We start from the raw sequence: 22,089 nt of genomic DNA on the forward strand, positions 1-22,089 counted from the left end.
AGCTGCATCAAGTTTGACTCCAGCAGCAGGTCACTAAGCAACAGGAGCTCCTTCTGTTTACTCGACAAAGTGCAGAAATTGAAGCCCCGAGATTGTTTTGCTTCACTGATTAATGCAAATTGAGGCGTCGTTAGCGAGTGAATGGCTCATAAAGCAATCACACAATTACATCTTGTGTTGTCGTGAAACCCACACTCCAGGTCTTTGTGCACTCGGTGTTGTCAATAAAAAGATTTAACTCACGTTTAAATAAAGATTGAACCAGAACTCCTTTGATTCTGACTAAATATTAAGAAAACAAATCAAAGACACAGTTTTAATAAAGTAATTGACAATATCATTTACTAATTTAATCTTTAAGTGACTCTTATATTGAAAGAATAAATGAATACTTTCATTAAAATAATTTAAAACTTAATTTCAATTTTGTAAAGTTGTAATCAAATGAAAGAATAACAAAAAAATGACCTCAGATCAAAGTCATTCAACAAATATTAGAGGAATAAAATAAACTATGAAAAATGTTTCTACTACAAATAATCATTTTAAAATGATTGCAAACTAATTATTATTGTGTTATTATATAGATTTTAAAAGCTCTTTATGTCAAGGACACAATGAGAAAACGTTCAGTGAGTCAATACTTGATGGTAAAAAATGAAAATATGTTTACCTTGAGCAGGAAGAAGCAACAACAGTAACACACACGTGTGAAGATCCATGTCGTCCGTGTTGACTTCGGTCCAAGTTCAGGTCCTCATCCTTCCTCCAGAAGCCACGACTACGAGATCTGTCCTCGGATCAGAGACCTGATGCCGTCGTCACGCGTCCTGCAGTCGTCCCTGATCCACATCCTCGCTTCTTCCTGAAGTTGACTCTCACGGATCCAACTCGCCAAAAGTCTCCTCTCTCGCTCGGAATCCCTGGTCTGAGTGCACCTTGATCCCTCCTGTCTTCTCCTCCCTCAGTTCCATCTCTCCCTCCCTCGGAACTCCATCTCTCCGCCTCCCGCCTCACTATCTCTCCCTCACACACACACACACACACACACATTTCATCTATTTCAATTCCTCCCACTTATTTTCCGTTCTCAACGATCCAGCTCTATATGTGTGTCTGAGCGCCTCAGAGGTCAGTGTGGACACTCGTCAGGGGTCACTGTGAGTTCCTCTCCGCTCTGATGGATCCATCGACACCCGGGACTCTTCCTCCATCTCACCTCCTGCTGGGAGAAACACAACGACACAGAAAACGGTATTTTTATCACCTCCAAGGGACTCGTTGTATAAACAAAGCGGGGCGTGATTACAGCTGGCTGGAGGAGGAGTGAAGCCATTATTACGTCATAACGCACTCCACTCTCGTAACCTCTCGTTCGCCCAGATTTCAGAGCAACTTTATAAAGTAACACGTTCCGAACTTGGTCATGATGAGGGACTTACTGCATCTTGGAGAGGAAGTCTCCACCTTTCAAGGGAGTCGTTGTATAAACAAAGCGGGGTGTGATTACAGCTGGCAGGAGTAGGAGTGAAGCCATTATTACATCACATTGGGCCCTCGTAACCTCTCATTCGCCCAGATTTCAGATTAACTTTATAAAGAAATAAGTTCAAAAGAATATACACAAATGGTTATGAGTCCATTGTTCTCCTCCATGCATGAGTCTTTGAAAGGTCCATAAGCCACACCTCTTTGAACCTTTAAACAACTGTGGCAATAAAAAGTTCTCTGAGTAATTCCTTATTTCAATAAAGTTCAAGCGTCAGAATTTTCTTTTTTTTTTCAATTTAACTCTATTGAAAAGTAAGAAATTGAAAGTGGAAATATATGTTTACATGTTGGAGTACAAAGAAAGTTAATTTCATAAGTGTTACATTTTCTGAGCGAGACGGAGTTTCACGAACGCTTTCATGGCCACATTTCTTTCAAGCAGCTGCAGCATTCCAGGCCAAGGTTTCTCCTCTATTCACTCACTTTTTCAGTTTTTTTTCCTCTCCCTCATCCTTTATTGCCGACTCGTCATGGACGGGTGATAGAGACGGGCTCATTTCAAAATATAATCCTTGACATCAGGGTCATGTTGACTCGCTTGATCCCCGGAAACGCGGTCCGCGCTGGGATGCATTTCTATTCCGGAGACGTCTCCGTCAGACATGTTTCTGCTCAAGACAGACCCTCCGAGGCGAAGGCTCGTCGATCTCAAGACACGACTCTCTGGATCTGATGGTGACGCATCACGCTTGCGTACAGACTCGACGAGGGGCTGGTGTGAATTCATAACCACGACTTGAAGAGGAAACTCCAGGTTTGTAAAGATGCATAAAAGACCAATAACACTGGTGGACGCACACCTTCTCCCACATATCGACACATCATCTCCCTCTGCGGTCCGGACCCACCATCTGTGTGTTTTTATCCTCCACTGGTCGGCCGGGTAAACACGGTGGCATCGAAATAAATAATTCAGCTTGATACTGGGAGCTCAGAGTGGAAGGTGCTGATTTGTAACAAATGAAGCCTAAACCCGGAGTTGTTGACAGAGTAGTGGCACACATGCTCATCAATATGCATAAGAAGTTAACACCTTTGAAATCACATGCAGCGCAACAGCGTGGAAACACTTCCTCTTCTCCTCCCGCACTTGAAAGTGAAAGAAGAGCTTGATGAAGATTCTTTTTTAGAAAATAAATGGTGGGTCTGTGGTTGTCCCGGGAAAAGCGGTGGAAGAAGTATATAAAATGTACCCTCAGGCACAAATCTATATGTAAAGACACAGGTTATAAAAATGATAAAAAACACCAAGAATTCATTACTTTCAAGTCTTACAATCACAACTAAAGGGAAATTCAACATAATCTTCCAGCAACTTCAGACATGTTTAACTGAAAATAAATGTATTCAAATCAGCAAAAGTAATGATAATATTTTATTACCAGAATAACAGGACAATTTAATTCACCTAGTCAGTAATGCAAGGCATTGTTTAATCAAAGTTGTGATGTTTGTGACACAAATACATCAAAAACATTACCATTTATTGGATTAAAACTAGAGAACTGCTCATTACTTTGTATCCAGTTTGAGTTTCCCGTTTAAAAAAAGTTTGCACTCTCAGAAATAAACTGCGTAAATCACTTGACGTCACATCTTCAATCAGTAAACAAATCCATGAATTGACACGTCTTTGTCTCGTCTCTTTGTCATTTATTGATCAAAAATGGTCAAAAAAAAGTCATCATTAACTGTCGGTTACAAGGTATTTTTCTACTTTGTTACTCTCTAAGGAAACTCTGACGTCTAAACCGTCTCATAACTACTTCACTACAGGACTTGTTTGGTGTGTCTCACCTGTTCACCCGGAGCTTTGCTTTATTACAACGACTCCTGGAGGAAAGATAACCTTTGTGTCAGGCTAATATGCAGGATCCATCTCTGATAAACGCATCAAGAAGCACTCGGCTCACAAAAACAGTCTAAGTGGAATATATGAGTCGAACCACAACCAGTGTTCTTAGACCAGTAGAAAATATAACTGAACTCATGGAATCATAATGATATAGTTATAATGCTCTTTAACCCTCTAACTTACTTAATTTCAGATGTTGACCAAATTCCCACTAAGAGCCACAATAACTTCCTTGAGCCAAAACCTGTGTTTTCATCAACCAGACGTAATTGAACTATGACCACTGGAGGGCAGCAAACATGCGACTCAACACCTACATCAGGTCAATCAAGACCCGAAATATGAGGCACGTATGCATCAGTTGTCAATAAAATGGAGGAACAAAACATACTCATCAGGTAAGTTGACAACAAATCAATGTAGTTACACAAACAAGCACACACAGGCGGACCAGCAACTGCGAGAAAGTGAGTCCGGAGTTCACGTTAATCACATACAGACATGACAGACCGATTCATCCAAGAGAACAATGGAATTATTGATGGTCTCTCCCGGCGAGGTTTTGGTTTTAGATCCCACCACTCGGGGGAAGAGAACTCCCTGGAGCCATGCCTGGATCTGAGGTCGTCGGTTCAGCCCGCACATGTTTTCTCGCGGATGATTCAGAGAGCTTTGTGTGTCACACCTGTTGCAACACGAGCCACCTCTGGACTAATGCGATTCAGCGAGCACACTGGCTGACGTCCTTTCTGTCGCTCCACTGTTACAACTAATCTACGCGTGTTCCTCTGTCAGATGCAAAATGTTCTGCAGTATTTTTCAAACCAACAAAACTTAATAAATCATCTGACATCATGCAAATCAAGCATATCTTTCTTTCGGGGTGTAGCAGACCGTAAAACCAGGATGCATTATGGGCTTTTGTGGTCGGTTCTTGCTGATGTGTTGGTTGAATATATGTGCAAATATGAGTCGTTGTTATTTCCAACATGGAAGCAAACCTTTGAGCGAACAAACAGACAACATAAGGTCTTGATAATAGCTGTAAAACGACTAAAAATCAGTAGCACCATGTTTCGTTAATGTGTTCACAGCATTATCACTCAGTAAATCAGCCATTAAATATCCTAAAACGATTCATTATATACTGGGAAGTCAAGACAAGTGATGAATAAAAACTGCCTAAATAAGATGAGAAAATATTTTCAAAAATAATAATGTATAATCATGTTACATTATAAAAAACACCTAAAATGTTTGTTACAGCATATATAACTTATTTTTTAATTGCATTTAAATCAGAAACATAAAACAACTTCAGTCAAACCAAGTAAATATCAATGTATTTTCTATCAGTTCACAATAAAAAATTACTGAAAAAAGAGGATGAAGAAGAAAACTTGGTCCAGAAACAAAGAAAAAAAAGTATGTTTGAGTTTCAGGCAGAAAATGTTGCAGAAAGTTGTATAGTTTTCTGACCTTATGTGTGCTGCAAATAACAGTCAGGACCACACTTTGCTATACAGTTGGTCCTAGTAGTGTCTCCCACTGCAACACAACACACGAGCATATGTGTTAACACCTCCACGACTTAAACGATTAATGATAAATCTAAAGAACCTTTTAACCAATCAGAGCGAATCATTATCTCAGCGATCGATACCATTTCCTATTGTAGTGAACATCAATAAAGCCAATGACCATTAAGCTGAATGAAATGAGTTTCAGAAGCAACAGTGGAGACGTAACCTTGTGTCTGATATTACTGGACCATTAGAGGTTGGATATGAGAGTGTGTGAGGCGGAGATGAGCTGGTCGGAGCTGGAAGACCAAAGTGAAAGTTCCATCTTTGCAGCGGCCACATGAGGAGTAATGTAATGACGAGAAGATTGGAAAAAATAAGACGTTCCATTTCCTCCGGAGCCCATGGAAGTAGTGAAGATTTAAAACATGAAGACGAGGACAGCAGGTTTCTTTCAAACTTGACATTTGGAGCTCCAAGTAACCTGAATTCAAACCTTTGGCCATTATCAGACAAGAGAAGCTCCAACCGAGGTCTGACTTCTTGCACAAAAAGATGAAATGGAGTGAACGCTTGGTTGGCTTTTCAAAATGGAGAGTTAATTCCAGATTAATTTTGGGTGCGTCGGTGTAAGAAAAGAAGGTCAGACGGGGCAGCGCCGTCTTCAGGAAACCCATTGTACATCTGGACCGCCTTGTGGTGACTCAGAAGAATCTGAACTTTAGTTTTCAGTCGTAATAAAATAATGAAGGTTTAGATTAAGAGTTGCTCTTTATATGGTTTATCTCTCTGAGGTTTGGTTGAACAAGACTTTGTTGAAATGTTTCAACTCGATCCAAACAAAACTTATTTACAGCTTTATTTCTCTGATACTAATCGTCTCTAAAAAAAAAAAGAGAAACAGCAGCACAAGCGACTCGTTGTCTTCATTTTTGTGTTTGGAAACACGAGACCCGCTCATGTAAAGACACCCCTGGCTTAAAAAAGGGAAATATTTAGACCTCCTGCCTCCTTATTGTGTCGTAATTGAATCAAAACAAACGTTCCCATAAATCAACGGTGGAATTTGTTTCATGGAGAACACGGCCATGATAAATATCCGTTTCCAGGCATTTTCTCGTGATATTGCAGCGGAGTGTGAAGCGCGGCGGAGGAGGTTTTTATTGGACGGGCGTTTGTTGTGCGGCGAGAAGTCCCCGGTGTGTCAGCGGCACATCAGTGGAGCTGGCGAGGAAGCTCCTCGGGGGAATAACACGGTGGCACGGAATCACGTTTCCTAGAGGGAGAGGATTCAATTTTCTCAGACAAGCTGGCAGGAAAGTTCATCCTTGCCTGCGACGCAGAGAATATATGAATAATAACGGGGGTCTTCAGACAGTCTGTGGAGGTTCACGCAAAGATTAATATGTTGGAAAAATTGCATTTTTATACTATTAACTGCAAGATAAGACGAATGGTCAGCATGTTAGGTCCTCGCTGGGCTTTGAATTTGCCTAAGGAGTCTGAACCCATGACCTCATCGACTGAATGTTTGTTTGTAGATAGATTAGCACAAGAGTACGAAGTGTAGAGAAGTATATTTCAACTTACGCTTAAACAATAATACATTAATAAATGGATGCATGTGGATGGATGTGCATGGATTAAGGTAATGGATGGATTGAAGTGGATCTGTATGGATGGATCAATGGATTGATATAGACATAGATATGGGTGGCTGATGTACTGTAAAATCCCTCCTCCCAGTGTATTTCCCTTTGCTCAGTCCCACTGTGCAGTGACTCTTCCTGCCACAAGTGGAGCTCTACTAAAATCATGGCGCGTCGCCGAACTTCCCATCACAACTTCGACGCTCCAGCTGTGGACTGCGCTGCGTTGCTGAGAGAAACTCACTAAAAGTGACCATAACTTTGTGCGATTTCAACCAAAACGACCCAAACTGGTAGATGGATGGATGGATACAGACCTTGAAATGGATGAATAATAGATAGATGGATGGAAACTGTCATGAATATGAATGGATTGAGGCTGGACAAATGTGGTTGGATGTAGGTATGGATTGATGGATGGATGGATATGGCTATGGATATACATATGAATGGATGGATGTATGTGGATATACAGTATGTGAATGGATGGATGTGAAGGGATTGGATTGATGTGGATGATGGATTGATGGATACAGACATCAATATGGTTGGATGTATGGATGTAAGTAGATGGATTGATGGATGCGTGCATGATTATGGATGGATGATGGATAGATGGATGTATACATGGATGTATGGATGGATAGATGGATGTATACATAGATGTATGGATGTATAAATGGATAGATGGATGAAAACATGGATATATGGATGGATAGATGGATGTCTACATGGATAGATGGATGTATACATGGATGATGGATAGATGGATGAAAACATGGATATATGGATGGATAGATGGATGTATAAATGGATAGATGGATGAAAACATGGATATATGGATGGATAGATGGATGTATAAATGGATAGATGGATGAAAACATGGATATATGGATGGATAGATGGATGTCTACATGGATAGATGGATGTATACATGGATGATGGATAGATGGATGAAAACATGGATATATGGATGGATAGATGGATGTCTACATGGATAGATGGATGTATACATGGATGATGGATAGATGGATGTATACATGTATGTATGGATGACAGATGGATGTACACATGGATGTATGGATGGATAGATGGATAGATGGATGGATAGATGGATGTATACATGGATGGATGATGGATAGATGGATATATGGGTGGATGATGGATAGATAGATGTATAGATGGATGTATGGATGTATGGATGGACAGATGGATGTACACATGGATGTACGGATGGATAGATGGATAGATGGATGGATAGATGGATGTATACATGGATGGATGATGGATAGATGGATGTATGGATGGATGTATGGATGGATAGATGGATAGATGGATGTATACATGGATGGATGATGGATAGATGGATGGATGGATGGATGTATGGATGGATAGATGGATAGATGGATGGATAGATGGATGTATACATGGATGGATGATGGATAGATGGATGTATGGGTGGATGATGGATAGATAGATGTATAGATGTATAGATGGATGTATGGATGGATAGATGGATGTAAACATGGATGTATGGATGGATGGATGATGGATAGATGGATGTATGGATGGATGTACGGATAGATAGATGTATAGATGTATAGATGGATGTATGGATGGATAGATGGATGTAAACATGGATGTATGGATGGATGGATGATGGATAGATGGATGTATGGATGGATGTATGGATAGATAGATGTATAGATGTATAGATGCATGTATGGATGGATGGATGGATGTAAACATGGATGTATACATGGATGGATGATGGATAGATGGATGTATGGATGGATGTATGGATAGATAGATGTATAGATGTATAGATGCATGTATGGATGGATGGATGATGGATAGATGGATGTATGGATGGAAATCTGTAGCTAGAAACGCAGCAGTTTATCACAGAACATCTACGTCAAAATGTAAAGTCGGATAACATTGACATTTTCTTGCTTTAGACTTCTGAGTCCAAGCCAGACACTCTTCTACTTCATCCCCCTCTAGTTCACCCAACAACAGCTGAGTCATCACAATATTTGTGCAGGTATTTGAGAAACTGAAAATTTGTGAACGTGTGTGTGTGCGAGAGAAAATCCTGCGCAACACTATCAATACTACTGTTATAATAACTAGTAACTGGTACACAAGATGCACATTGAATAAATAGTAAAGAATAAAAAAAGAAGCCAGAAACAGATGATGAATGAATTCCATGGTCAATTTGGGGCTGAGATAAATTATCAGGCTGCTTGTGATTCATGAGGCTACTCAGGTGCTGAATAATTGAGGGGTTACCTCTACAAGTCTCTTGCGCCTCCAGATAAACAACCAACAACATGCCATCGTTTTTTTGTGTACAGAACCGTCTGACGAACTAACGTTGCTTAGCAACCGACTCTACGTGCTCATGGCTGCAGTGAAGCGAAGACATGTGTCGAGTTGCAGCGAAAACATCAGCGACGTTGGATTCACAAGAATGGTGGTCGTGCTGAAAGACACTTGGTGATCGAACCCACAACCTGCGCTTCAGTGGGTTCAGGTGTGAATCAATACACCGCCAGCACTAATGAGCTTTTTAATGGACAAATATACAAAATGCAGAGTTTTAGGTTTTTGTTTTTTTTTAGGAAAACTGATGAGTCTGCAGAAAAGTTTTTAGTCATTGATGTGAAGTAGCTGAGGCGCACAAGAACCACACGCACGTTCAAATATGGAAGCGGAAAAACTTTATTTTAAAAGCATTAAAATCAGGCTATTCATTTGAAAAACCATTACATTTAAATTCAGTTTACAATTGAATGTATAAAATATTTACTGTTAACAATTCAACGTGAAAAGTCAATGTCAAAATGACATTTTTTTTATGTCAGTGTGTCAAACAATCAATGTCAGGTTGAGGTCAGGTGAGGCCGCGGGTTCACAAAGAGGTCACAGGAAGTAGGAGTGAGCCATGCAAACGTCACCGAAAACTAGGATCGATTGCTTTTCCTTGTTCTTAACCTAACACCGAATTTCTTTTACAGATCTTATTTTAACATTGAATATTTTCTCACTCTTTATTTATTTTTACGATGAATTGTTTACGAAAATTATATTTTACATTTAATTGTTTATCGTTTAATCGTTTAATTGTTGTGGAATTTTAGACTTTTTTTTAACACATTAAAAAATTGCAAAAAAATACCAATGCTAGTAATTAAATTACGTTTGAAATTTAAAGTCTTAATTTAATGCTGAAAGATCCAGTGTTATTGTGTTCATATATTCATATCATTTATCGATTTCAATTCGATTTATTTATAGAGACTCAACAAAGCCGTTGTTCAGGACAGCCGTCTTCTCTCCTGCACGTGGGGAGAATGTTTGATTCGTTGCATATAAATGGAGACGGTTTCGAATTAACCAGACGTCACCGAAAATGTCAAGCGAATTAGACAAAACCTCTAATGCGCGCCGAGACTCATTTGTCTCGCCCACTTGGTGACACCGGGATCCCGGGCGGCTTTAGCATGTTGCTGTGGGCGACCTCATCCATCACGAGTCAACAGGATGATGTCCGCGTCTGATCTCCCCTCTCGCCTATCCCGCTCTCGTTTCCCAGCATGCCGTGCTGTGAGCGCACTCATTTCATTTGGAACGGTGATCCATCAATGACACGCGGGCGCGAGGGCGGCGTCAACACGCAGGTTGGATATGGTTCAATATCATCTATTTAAATTGATACGTGGCCAAAAATTACATTAACGCTCTGCCCGGCGAGTCTTGAACTGACCTTTGACCTCGACCATCTTGAGGCGCCTCCACCCAAAAAACTTGTTCAAGTGACGAACCCATCCGTTTTTTTTCCCGCAGGGTATAGACATGTTACGAGTAGAACTTATTAAAGGAGAATACTTCTGAAAAGATGCTGAAACATATAGAACACTTAACAGCAAATATATCTACGGTGGCCATCAAAGTAAAAATAAAAATCACATCAGAAAATCGCAACACAAAAGACACAATTATAAAAAACTACAACTTCAACATGTTTTTTTAACGATACACTAAATTATCGCACTTTATTTTCCACAATACCTTAACGATATTCAACAGTACTGTATCGATTTATTTTTTTTAATTTTAAGGAGTCTTATCGTATTTTATTTTCTGTGTAGTTATTTTGCCGTAAAATAAATTGTGATAGCAGTAGTTATAACATCCTCCGCCGGTAAAAGAACTAAGAAATCCTGCAAGATCTTGGCGATGACTGAGGACAAGAGGATACACCGGACTCCAGCAGCTTTTAAAGCTGATGTTTGGACATATTTTGGTTTGAAAACAAATGAAAGCAGTTACGACTTCGTCAAGAGTCATGTGGTCTGTAAATACTACAACACCAGAGTCAAGTACTGGACAATACTACACATATATACTTGTTACTACAGTATCACGATATATCGTATCATTGCTCCGGAATCAAGATACATATGGTATGGCCAGATTCCTCACAATAAAGACACCCCTAATAGATATCAGCAACATGTTCTTTGTGATTCTTTGTCATCATCAAAATCAAATAAAAAGAAATGTATTCTGGTGTCGTCGGAGAATTGAATAGTTAAAAGTTGAACATGATAACTAGACTTCTTCCTTGCATCCCTTACTTCGACTCGTTGGTTTGGGTCCCTGTAGCTGGGGGTGGTTGTAATGTAACATCTCGCCGTCGTCTTGATTAGCGGCGCGAGGCTCTAGCGGCGGCTCATTTCTGGGCGCATCACAATAATGGGAGAGACGGGGATTCGTAACTGGAGGCAATAAGATTGACAAGAAAGTCATTTGCGCTCCTCTGCTGTCTTTTCCCCCGCGTCAACAGCTCCAGGGCTGCTTGTTGTTTTCATTTTTACATTGTTTAAAAGTTGAAGCCGGAGCATATCTGCGGAGTCATCAGTGTTTATTAAAGCTGGTGGGAGAACACATTACACCTCCATACGGGGCAGAGTTTAACAAGTTCCCGGCAGTGACATAGGCTGTGCTCCTTTTTATTGATAATCTTTGGAGCTGGTTGTAAAGATCGTTTAGATGAATGTTTCAAGAGGAAACTAGAAAAGAGTTTCAATCATAGTGGAAAACTGAAGAAAACTAGCTCGGCCTAAATGTCGCAAATGTTTATGAAGGAGACAACCAGTAATTGTATTTCTGCTGTACTGATCATTACTTTCTCCAAAGTCATTAGTATGTGACTACTGGCTTGTTAAGACACTATTTTAGTCAATTGTACTACTAATCAAAATGAGTTAAGTAGAGAAAAAGAGTAAAACACAAACTCTATTCACCTTGTTTTACTCCTAAGCTTTGGAACCATCTCTGTGTTTGATGATCTACTGACTCCTTCAAGAAACATCTGTGTTTGATGATCTACTGACTCCTTCAAGAAACATCTGTGTTTGATGATCTACTGACTCCTTCAAGAAACATCTCTGTGTTTGATGATCTACTGACTCCTTCAAGAAACATCTGTGTTTGATGATCTACTGACTCCTTCAAGAAACATCTGTGTTTGATGATCTACTGACTCCTTCAAGAAACATCTGTGTTTGATGATCTACTGACTCCTTCAAGAAACATCTGTGTTTGATGATCTACTGACTCCTTCAAGAAACATCTGTGTTTGAAGATCTACTGACTCCTTCAAGAAACATCTGTGTTTGAAGATCTACTGACTCCTTCAAGAAACATCTGTGTTTGATGATCTACTGACTCCTTCAAGAAACATCTGTGTTTGATGATCTACTGACTCCTTCAAGAAACATCTGTGTTTGATGATCTACTGACTCCTTCAAGAAACATCTGTGTTTGATGATCTACTGACTCCTTCAAGAAACATCTGTGTTTGATGATCTACTGACTCCTTCAAGAAACATCTGTGTTTGATGATCTACTGACTCCTTCAAGAAACATCTCTGTGTTTTATGATCTACTGACTCCTTCAAGAAACATCTGTGTTTGATGATCTACTGACTCCTTCAAGAAACATCTCTGTGTTTGATGATCTACTGACTCCTTCAAGAAACATCTGTGTTTGATGATCTACTGACTCCTTCAAGAAACATCTCTGTGTTTGATGATCTACTGACTCCTTCAAGAAACATCTGTGTTTGATGATCTACTGACTCCTTCAAGAAACATCTGTGTTTGATTATCTACTGACTCCTTCAAGAAACATCTGTGTTTGATGATCTACTGACTCCTTCAAAAAAGACCTTGAGACGTTTTTATTTGTTCAGGCTTTTCCTTGATTTTCTGGATCTCCTGTTGTGTTCTCAGTATTATCTTGACCTTTTAAAGTATATCATTTATTGAATATTGTTTTAATTGTGTATTAAGTGCTTTGTGACCCTGGTCTAGAAAAGCGCTATACAAATAAAAATGACTTACTTACTTACTTACTTAAAAAATACTGCTGACCTCAGCGATGTAATTAAAGACAAGGATGAAACTCAAGTTCAAGGAAATAATTCAAAGAAAAAACTCAGAGATCACTTTAAAAGATCAAGATTGAGAATATCACCATCAAACTTTCTGATAAACATGTTTTTTTGGGGGGGGGTCTGGAGCGTATTTCAGTTCCTTGCGTGATTTCGTTCGATTCCCCTGATCTGGTGTGAAATATTCTTCTCAGCCGCAGGTTTAATTGTAAGAGGAACAAATAACCACTTTTACAAGAGAGTAAAACTTCTGAGCTCCAGTTGCTCGTCTGAATGCTCAAGGTTTCTGTAAATCACTCGAGGAAAAAAAAGGAAAAAGGGGAGAAAAACCCAAACATCTCCTTCTCACCTGAATCCGATGAATGACTCAGATTCCACAGAAGGGAAGAAAAACACTTCAATAATTTTCCTCTGATTAAAAGGCCGGCCGCAGAAACCTTGAGCAGCGATCATGAATTATTTCTCTTCATTCTGACGCCGGACAACAAAAGAAGGCAAACTCCGAAGACGTCTGCTCAACGCAGTAATTGGCTAGTTTCTCCCGCTTTTGTTACAACATTGATGCACCTCGTCTTTCAGAACTTTTCTCTCACTCCGCACAGCCATCCGTCTCCATCTGTCTCCCAGCATGCACCTGGCTGAAGGCTTTTCAGTGTAAGAAGGGTCGAGGGAGTTATTTTTTTTATCTCGCAGCTTCTGCTGACAACACAACTACTGTGAACTTTCGGGCAGTTTGAGAGACTTTCTCTTCATTTCCAGCCTTCATCGGTGTCTGTACTCCTCATATTTATTTATACGTGTATAAACACAACTTTCTCCAACAAGCCTTTAAAATGAGATCAAATGACCCGATGACTTTCAAACCCAAAAGACACTAATCTACCAACAGTCTTTTCACTCACTCCATCTTATTGAAATCCTCACCGCAGTGTTGTGTAAGATCTTGTTTTTTGCTTGCACTAACTTGGCATTATTATTTCTTTATAATTATTATTTATAACATTCTTTATCTTTATACTTCGATTGTGTAATCTTGTTCTTTCTCTTTATTTCTCTTGTTCTTGTTATATTTTTATTTTTTATGAATAATTGCTGTATTGCTGTGTCTAATTGGAAAAAAACAATTCAGGTTAACCTAACCTAACCTAAGTTTTCAGGAGTTATCGTAGTAATAAGTCGTAATATTTGTGCAGGTGAATCTAGTCTGTGTTTGGACAGTTGCTGTGATGACAATAAATACATTCAAAGGTTGGATTATTTTCTTTCTGACGGTGTCTGAACTGTATTAGATTAGGCTCAATGAGAAACAGTCATTTAAACTTGGTTTTCAAATCTTGAGTCTGGTAACATGATGTTAGGATGTTAGATGAAGGGGTTAGTCGTAATTAAAGGGGTCAAGAGTTTTAGTGTAATTATGACAAAAAAACGAGCTGTTTGCTTTTAAATTAACTTTTGTTACTTCATTATTTAAAGCATACATATGCATTATAATAATACATTCATACCTACAACACAAACTATAAGAAATTATCAAAAGTATTGTTTTTTATTGTGTTTTAAAGTGGAGAAAACACACAAAAAGAGAAAACATTTCTCTTAAAATAAAAAGCTGTAACACATTATAACTAGATTTAAACTTTTCTAAATAAATTTAAGCTGTTTGCTGAAAACATTTCTACATCATCAAGTCTCTAGTTTAACTCTAAAGGGCCACAATAACACAGTGTAAGAGTGACATTTGGCCCCCGGACCTTACATGCCCCGGTATAGAGGGCACATCTCCTGAAAACCACCATTAAGATTCCCAGAAGTGACGGACCTTGGCTTAGGTTCACCCTGCAGCAGCTTTGAGCTGCCACTGACTCTAAAAGTCGAGGGACTCGAGCGACTCACGAGGAGGACCAGCCTCCGTTTCAGACACAGCTCAAGGCGTCTCCATCTCCTCTACACGATCCCTGCTCAGGTCACTCGAGGAACCGATATTCACCTTTGCTTCAACAGCATCTTCACTCATGCAGCTTCAGAGTCAGCGCCTGATGCCAGAAGACGACAGGACTTCTCATTTTAATTGCTCTGATTGGATGGAGAACATTTGGGAGCCACTGCAGCGATTATCTCTGATGATAATGTGGTCATTCCAGGTCTCTGAGATACCTCCGACAGGAGCTCTTAAGTGCTACCACTTATCTTGGGATGTGTTGCATGTCGATAAGCTTCCGCCAATCTTCCAAATGAACTTAGACTGGACAGTGAAATGATTCAGTGGCTTCGTGTCTATAGTAGACCATCTTCATTCTACCCGTAACCATATATTCCAGCGCTATACATGTTTTTCAGATGCTGCGAGGACAACACACAGATTCACTGACCAAAAAGGGATTTTCAAGATACTGTTCTGGCCACTTCTGATGATGTCACAGGTAGTTTCCTGCACAAAACTAGCTTCCATCGTCCAAATACATTCCGCCCATCGAGTTTCTGTTTTTATAGAAGCAGAAAATAGAATGAATTTGTTTAGTATTGTTGGGTGAAAATGTGAATGAGCGTCTCCGCGGAGGTCTGCGCCCCCTGAGTGCTTTTGTCATGAATAATCACAGTGAGTTCATACTCTGACAGATGGAGCACCAGTGCCCATTTATCTGTAGACCAGTCACGTAAACACCCACGACACACACAACTAGATCCTGCCTCTGTCGACACCTGAGCTCCTACCAGCTTTAGAAAAGGTCATTTGGAATCCAGTCCATGTAAGATTTCCAGACAACAGAGTCCACAGGGGCCCCACACACCGTCAGGTGCTTCATGCTCTCATGCAAACCAAGACAAATGGATGTTTTCTACGAGACAGTCGGAGGATTTATGTCCACACCTCTTAGCAGGTGACGTCAACCGGATTGTAAATGTATAGTTGGCTTTTATTTCCCCTTCTTTCATGACTTAACGGAGTGATTTACGGACCCCTGGAGTGACTCACGATCATAAACGAAGCATGTTGGTGTTTCATTAGTGGACTCAAACCTAGCTTCGCTAAAATACAAAGAAAAAGAGCTTACCTCTAATTAAAGTATCTCCCCGTGGTCTTGACATGTAGCTCCGTCAATTTAGACTCACAGATATTACCCTGTGGAGAAAACACTTGATGAGAAAGTGAATTGAACCGTTGAGATTTGAACATGAGGAAATGAATATTAGACCCTTCACAGAGTTGATAGAAAGCCTCAGCGTGCATCTTGATTACCAGCTGAAGAATGAAGATGAGAAGATGATGCAGATCTTAGAACACCCCATCTATGGAGTTTTAAAGGTAACCATTAGCTTAGGGATAGTATGGAAACCCACCCGAGGTGCCTCACTCAAAGGTTTTAACCTAAAGTTAGATTTGACACCAAGAGACACCAGGACTGACAATATTTTTAAACAGCACAATGTAACAGTTTTAATGTTTTTACTATATTTTTTCCCAAGTTTCATTTTTATGAATGAAAAGAGGAAATTTTCCCTTTGATATTTCGCAGCTGGAGACGCATCGGTTTTCACAGCAGATTGCAGTAACCCTGTTCGAACATTAGGAGGACAACAATATCTTCAATCTATTGAATTCAAGAGATGCATGATGTCACGGCACCTTTAAAAAGAGGTTGTTAATTTATTTCGGTGTTCTAATGGTTGAAAATTAATTCAGAGGTCTGCCAAAAATGTGCAAAACAGTGTAATTACAGAGAAAATGAAGACATTTGGAAGAAAGAGAACTGACCCATATTACACAAACGTCTCATTAAGGCAGTTTTTTTTAGAATTAGGTCAATCTAAAGTCATCAATGTACCTTTAAACATTCTGGAATTATGGGGGATTCAGATTTAAGACAGAAAAAAGCATCAATATGCTGAATTCGCCTTCAACTTTTAACATCGTTATCATTTTATGTCCCAAAATGATGTTGACTCAGCACATGAAGTTTTCTCCCCTTGAAAAGTTTCTAGTTTTATATTCACACCAGACTGCCAAAGCTACAACCCAAACCTTGGCTCTTTACATTCCACAGTAACTCAGACTCAAAATTCACTTCTGAGCTCTGCTGTTTGCTCACAGGGCCATAAATCTTTTCAGCTAAAAAAGGATGACTTGCAGCGTTAAGAAGCTGCTAAGTGGGTGGGAAAATGCTGAGTGGACGTTTTAACAAATGTCCTGCACAGCCTTCTTTCTCATCCGATGACAATGATGTTTGTTACGCGTGTCCGAGGCCAACGGTGTGTCTCAACTTTTAAAAACACAGTAATAAACATTCAAAACATTTCACTACAGCTTTCCTGCTCCTGTGACATTAGACTAGTTTAAGTTCTTAAAATATACTTTGATCGAATTGGAAGTGAAACTAATTGAGGCGAGTTACACCATCGTCTGCTCCGTTTCACTTCAATTAGTCTCTTTGAACCATTAGAACATACAAATGAATATTGTAAATGATTAATTAGTGCAGTAAAGAGAGATTAAGAAGAAAGTTGAAGCTTTTTTTTTTAAAGGAGTGATTATTATGAAATCAATGCAAAAATTCCGTAGCAAACGACATGTCATTTTTTTTTTACCTTAAACTTTTAAATAGCTTATTTTTGTGACTATATTTAAAAGTTTTAGAACTATTTAACTATGTTTTTTTGCAGTTTCTAATACATTATTGGACTCAAACCTTTTACAATTGAACTTTTGTTGTGCAACACATTTTGTTTTGTTATTAATTGTTTAAATGAATAAAAATCCCATAATAAGACTGAATTGACAGATAGAGACTGACAATGACACGAACATTTTAGTGATTATATAAATTAAAATAAACCGACTAGACTTGGTAGACTCACTATATTAGAAGTGAAGTGAGTCAGATTAAATCACGTCTGCATGATTTCTGTTTTTTTTGGACTTTAATTATCTTAATGATTCAAAAATTACTTCATCCGTCAGTTTTTAGTGGACAAGAGTCACTCATCTTGTTGACCAGGTTTAACTTCCGAATACTGGAACATCAGCGGGTCGATCTCTTGATGGATGCAACAGTTTAAGGTCTCACTCTGTTTAATAATTCATGTATTCATCCACCATAAACAGGGGAGACAGGTACACGGTCACCTGCGCCAGAGCGTCGACTCCTGGTGTCACCCGGTCATGATGGGGTCATGATGGGGTCAAGCAAACAAACATTTGTGACATTGACATTTTTAATTGTTTCTTGGGAGATTCAGATGAGTTTATCTTCTAAATCTGTGAACGATTGATGACTTCTCTATTAATTAAACATGAAGAATGAATTTATCGTCTCTGTAATTGTTTCATTGTTGTGTTGAGAAGAAAAGTGTGAATGTTCCGGGGATGCAGCATTCATGAGAAATAAGCCGGAGAAGTGAGTGTTGACGGACACTCGCTGAATATATATGAGCTGTCAAGACACTAGATGTAGAACAACAGAAGAGAAACAAACGCACAATGATGCTGAGAGTTTTAAACTCACACTGATGAGAGCTTTCAACGTCAAGGATCCTCCGGGTTCTTTAGTTTCCTCTAGAGAAGAAGGAGGATTTAATGACCTTGTGATGAATGTCGTAATTGCACAAATACACACCATAAATCACAATATACAACACACACTACACCAAAACGTACCTAAACACTCATTTGCTCACATTTGTGAACACACTTATCACACTTGACATTTAAAGACAAAACATTAGAAAAAACTCACCACAGAAACACACAGTGTAAATAACATGTACTCTACACCTGACACACAAACAATACTACTACACACACACCAATTAAAACACAACCAGACTTATATCGCATATCGTTTCCCACAAACTCACACTTAAACACACAACTATATATACTAGTGCAAATACATGGAAACACACACTGATAATCCTTTCACACAGCTACACAAAATAAAGACACTTGTGTACACATGTATAGACACACACCTAAACATAAACAAACACAGGTGCACAAGTGAAAAATTGTTGTGTTGTTCTGTCCTCTCTGCTCATTAAAGCTTCGTTCGAACAAAGTGAGTATTTGAGAGCACATTTGTAAACCTGAGCGTCCTGTCAGCGCCTGTTAGAATATCTCCTGGAACACACTTCCTCCCAAATCTGCTCGTTAAGCAGAAACAGAATGAAACCAGACGGCAGGAAATTGAATGTTTCGCTGTGGCAGTGACTAATCTGTGGATTTAAACCGGGTAATCATGATTGGCATCGGACTTCGTCTGAGAATTTATTTAGGCTCCGTGGACTGTAATGAAGATTTGACTTTTAGGAAAACAACTTGGGCTCCTTGATGTGACCTCAAACTTCCCCGATAATCAGTTATTTTTGGCATCATTTTGCAACATCTGAACAACGTAGGAAATCAAACTTCTCTCTCAGTTCTTACTTACTAAACTTGTAAAAGCTTTAGCGATGAACGGTTAGAAAGTCTTCATCAAGGTCGTTTTATTCATCGAGTCTCCTCTTCAAACTCCCACCTTCCATCCTTTGTCTCCGCAGAGTCTGGCGACCTGGCTGGTAATGAAGTGAAGTAGTTTGATGCGGTTTCCTCCGGCGTCGCTTTATGAATGACGCGTCACTGGAGGAGAGTGCCGGGAAATAAGTGGTGTTTACTCAAACGCGTGGAAATGAGCCACAGAACCGCTTCATTAGCGGACGCGGATCAGAGAATTCGCCCGGCAAGCAGGTTCCTAACACAAATTAAATGCTGCTTGTATGAGGTGTGTTGAACATCTTGCTCAGCCAAATATAATAGTCGACTTCCTTTGCATGGTTTCTAGAGTTTTGAGTATTACAATTGTTAAGAAATAAACATGAGGATAAAAAATATGGAGGGATTAAATAATGGAGGTTGAGGTATTTATGGTAAAGAGGATGGTGGGATGTATGAAGATAAAGGAGTCAGAGAAATGGATGAAGATATAGCAGGTAAATTAATTGATGAAAGAGAAGGGAAAGGAAGGAAGAATGAAGGGAAGATGGGTGGATATAAAGAAAATGGAGAAATGATAAAGAGAGAGAAGGTGGGATTATTGATGATGAAGATAAAGAAGATGGAGGGATGGATGAAGATAAAGAAGGTGGAGGGAAGGATGAAGATAAAGAAGGTGGAGGGAAGGATGAAGATAAAGAGGGTGCAGGGATGGATGAAGATAAAGAAGGTGGAGGGATGGATGAAGATAAAGAAGATGGAGGGATGGATGAAGATAAAGAAGGTGGAGGGAAGGATGAAGATAAAGAAGGTGGAGGGATGGATGAAGATAAAGAAGGTGGAGGGAAGGATGAAGATAAAGAGGGTGCAGGGATGGATGAAGATAAAGAAGGTGGAGGGATGGATGAAGATAAAGAAGATGGAGGGATGGATGAAGATAAAGAAGGTGGAGGGATGGATGAAGATAAAGAAGGTGGAGGGATGGATGAAGATAAAGAAGGTGGAGGGAAGGATGAAGATAAAGAGGGTGCAGGGATGGATGAAGATAAAGAAGGTGGAGGGATGGATGAAGATAAAGAAGATGGAGGGATGGATGAAGATAAAGAAGATGGAGGGATGGATGAAGATAAAGAAGGTGGAGGGAAGGATGAAGACAAAGAAGGTGGAGGGAAGGATGAAGATAAAGAAGATGGAGGGATGGATGAAGATAAAGAAGGTAGAGGGATGGATGAAGATAAAGAAGGTGGAGGGAAGGATGAAGATAAAGAAGGTGGAGGGATGGATGAAGATAAAGAAGATGGAGGGATGGATGAAGATAAAGAAGGTGGAGGGAAGGATGAAGATAAAGAGGGTGGAGGGATGGATGAAGATAAAGAGGGTGGAGGGATGGATGAAGATAAAGCAGGTGGAGGGATGGATGAAGATAAAGAAGATGGAGGGATGGATGAAGATAAAGAAGGTGGAGGGATGGATGAAGATAAAGAAGGTGGAGGGATGGGTGAAGATAAAGAAGATAGAGGCATGGATGAAGATAAAGAAGGTAGAAGGGTGGATGAAGATAAAGAAGGTGGAGGCATGGATGAAGATAAAGAAGGTGGAGGGATGGATGAAGATAAAGAAGATAGAGGCATGGATGAAGATAAAGAGGTGGAGGGATAGATGAAGATAAAGAAGATAGAGGCATGGATGAAGATAAAGAAGGTAGAAGGGTGGATGAAGATAAAGAAGGTGGAGGCATGGATGAAGATAAAGAAGATAGAGGCATGGATGAAGATAAAGAGGTGGAGGGATAGATGAAGATAAAGAAGATAGAAGCATGGATGAAGATAAAGAAGGTAGAAGGGTGGATGAAGATAAAGAAGATAGAGGCATAGATGAAGATAAAGAAGATAGAGGCATGGATGAAGATAAAGAGGTGGAGGGATAGATGAAGATAAAGAAGATAGAGGCATGGATGAAGATAAAGAAGGTAGAAGTGTGGATGAAGATAAAGAAGGTGGAGGCATGGATGAAGATAAAGAAGATAGAAGCATGGATGAAGATAAAGAAGGTAGAAGGGTGGATGCAGATAAAGAAGGTGGAGGCATGGATGAAGATAAAGAAGATAGAGGCATAGATGAAGATAAAGAGGTGGAGGGATGGATGAAGATAAAGAAGGTAGAAGGATGGATGAAGATAAAGAGGTGGAGGGATGGATGAAGATAAAAAAGGTGGAGGGATGTGACCTCACCAGGTTGACGTTGGCATCAGAGGAAGGTTGTGAGCAGAAGAGCTGAGAGGAACCACAGTGGCTGCTCTGAAGTCAGTGTTGACACAGGTTTGTCTGGTTTATTTGAACAAGCTTCATGTGTTCCTGCAGCTCAAACAACAGTGTTTACCTGACACCGCTGGCTGCTGTGGCGCCTGCTGACCCCCCTGTGGCAGCTCTGGTCACAGTGAGGTCACCAACGCCTCCGTGGATCTGACCGTTGATCAGCGGCTGATCCCTGCTGTGAGTGAGGCTGTGAGTGAGGCTGTGAGTGAGACTGTGGTCCATGCAGCTCATGTCCTCTGAGGGAAAAACCCACATTTCTTC

At 39.8% G+C, this 22,089-nt stretch overlaps 1 protein-coding gene across 1 annotated transcript in view; it reads right to left on the reverse strand.

Annotated features, from left to right (window-relative positions):
- LOC148059086 (neuronal acetylcholine receptor subunit alpha-2-like) overlaps positions 1–21,935 on the reverse strand; it is a 35,480-nt gene extending 13,545 nt beyond the window's left edge. Inside the window, exons 1-5 of the mRNA XM_087782377.1 lie at positions 21,745–21,935; positions 19,474–19,597; positions 18,550–18,599; positions 16,102–16,169; positions 674–1,225 (exon numbers count right to left, since the gene is read on the reverse strand). Of these exons, the coding sequence (XP_087638503.1) occupies positions 674–722 (49 nt within the window). The 5' untranslated portion in view covers positions 723–1,225; positions 16,102–16,169; positions 18,550–18,599; positions 19,474–19,597; positions 21,745–21,935. The remainder of the gene's footprint in view (positions 1–673; positions 1,226–16,101; positions 16,170–18,549; positions 18,600–19,473; positions 19,598–21,744) is intronic.
- Positions 21,936–22,089: the final 154 nt, after the last annotated feature.

Source organism: Callionymus lyra, chromosome 19 (assembly GCF_982586985.1).
Source record: "Callionymus lyra chromosome 19, fCalLyr1.hap1.1, whole genome shotgun sequence".
In the NCBI taxonomy this organism is placed as follows: Eukaryota; Metazoa; Chordata; class Actinopteri; order Syngnathiformes; family Callionymidae; genus Callionymus; species Callionymus lyra.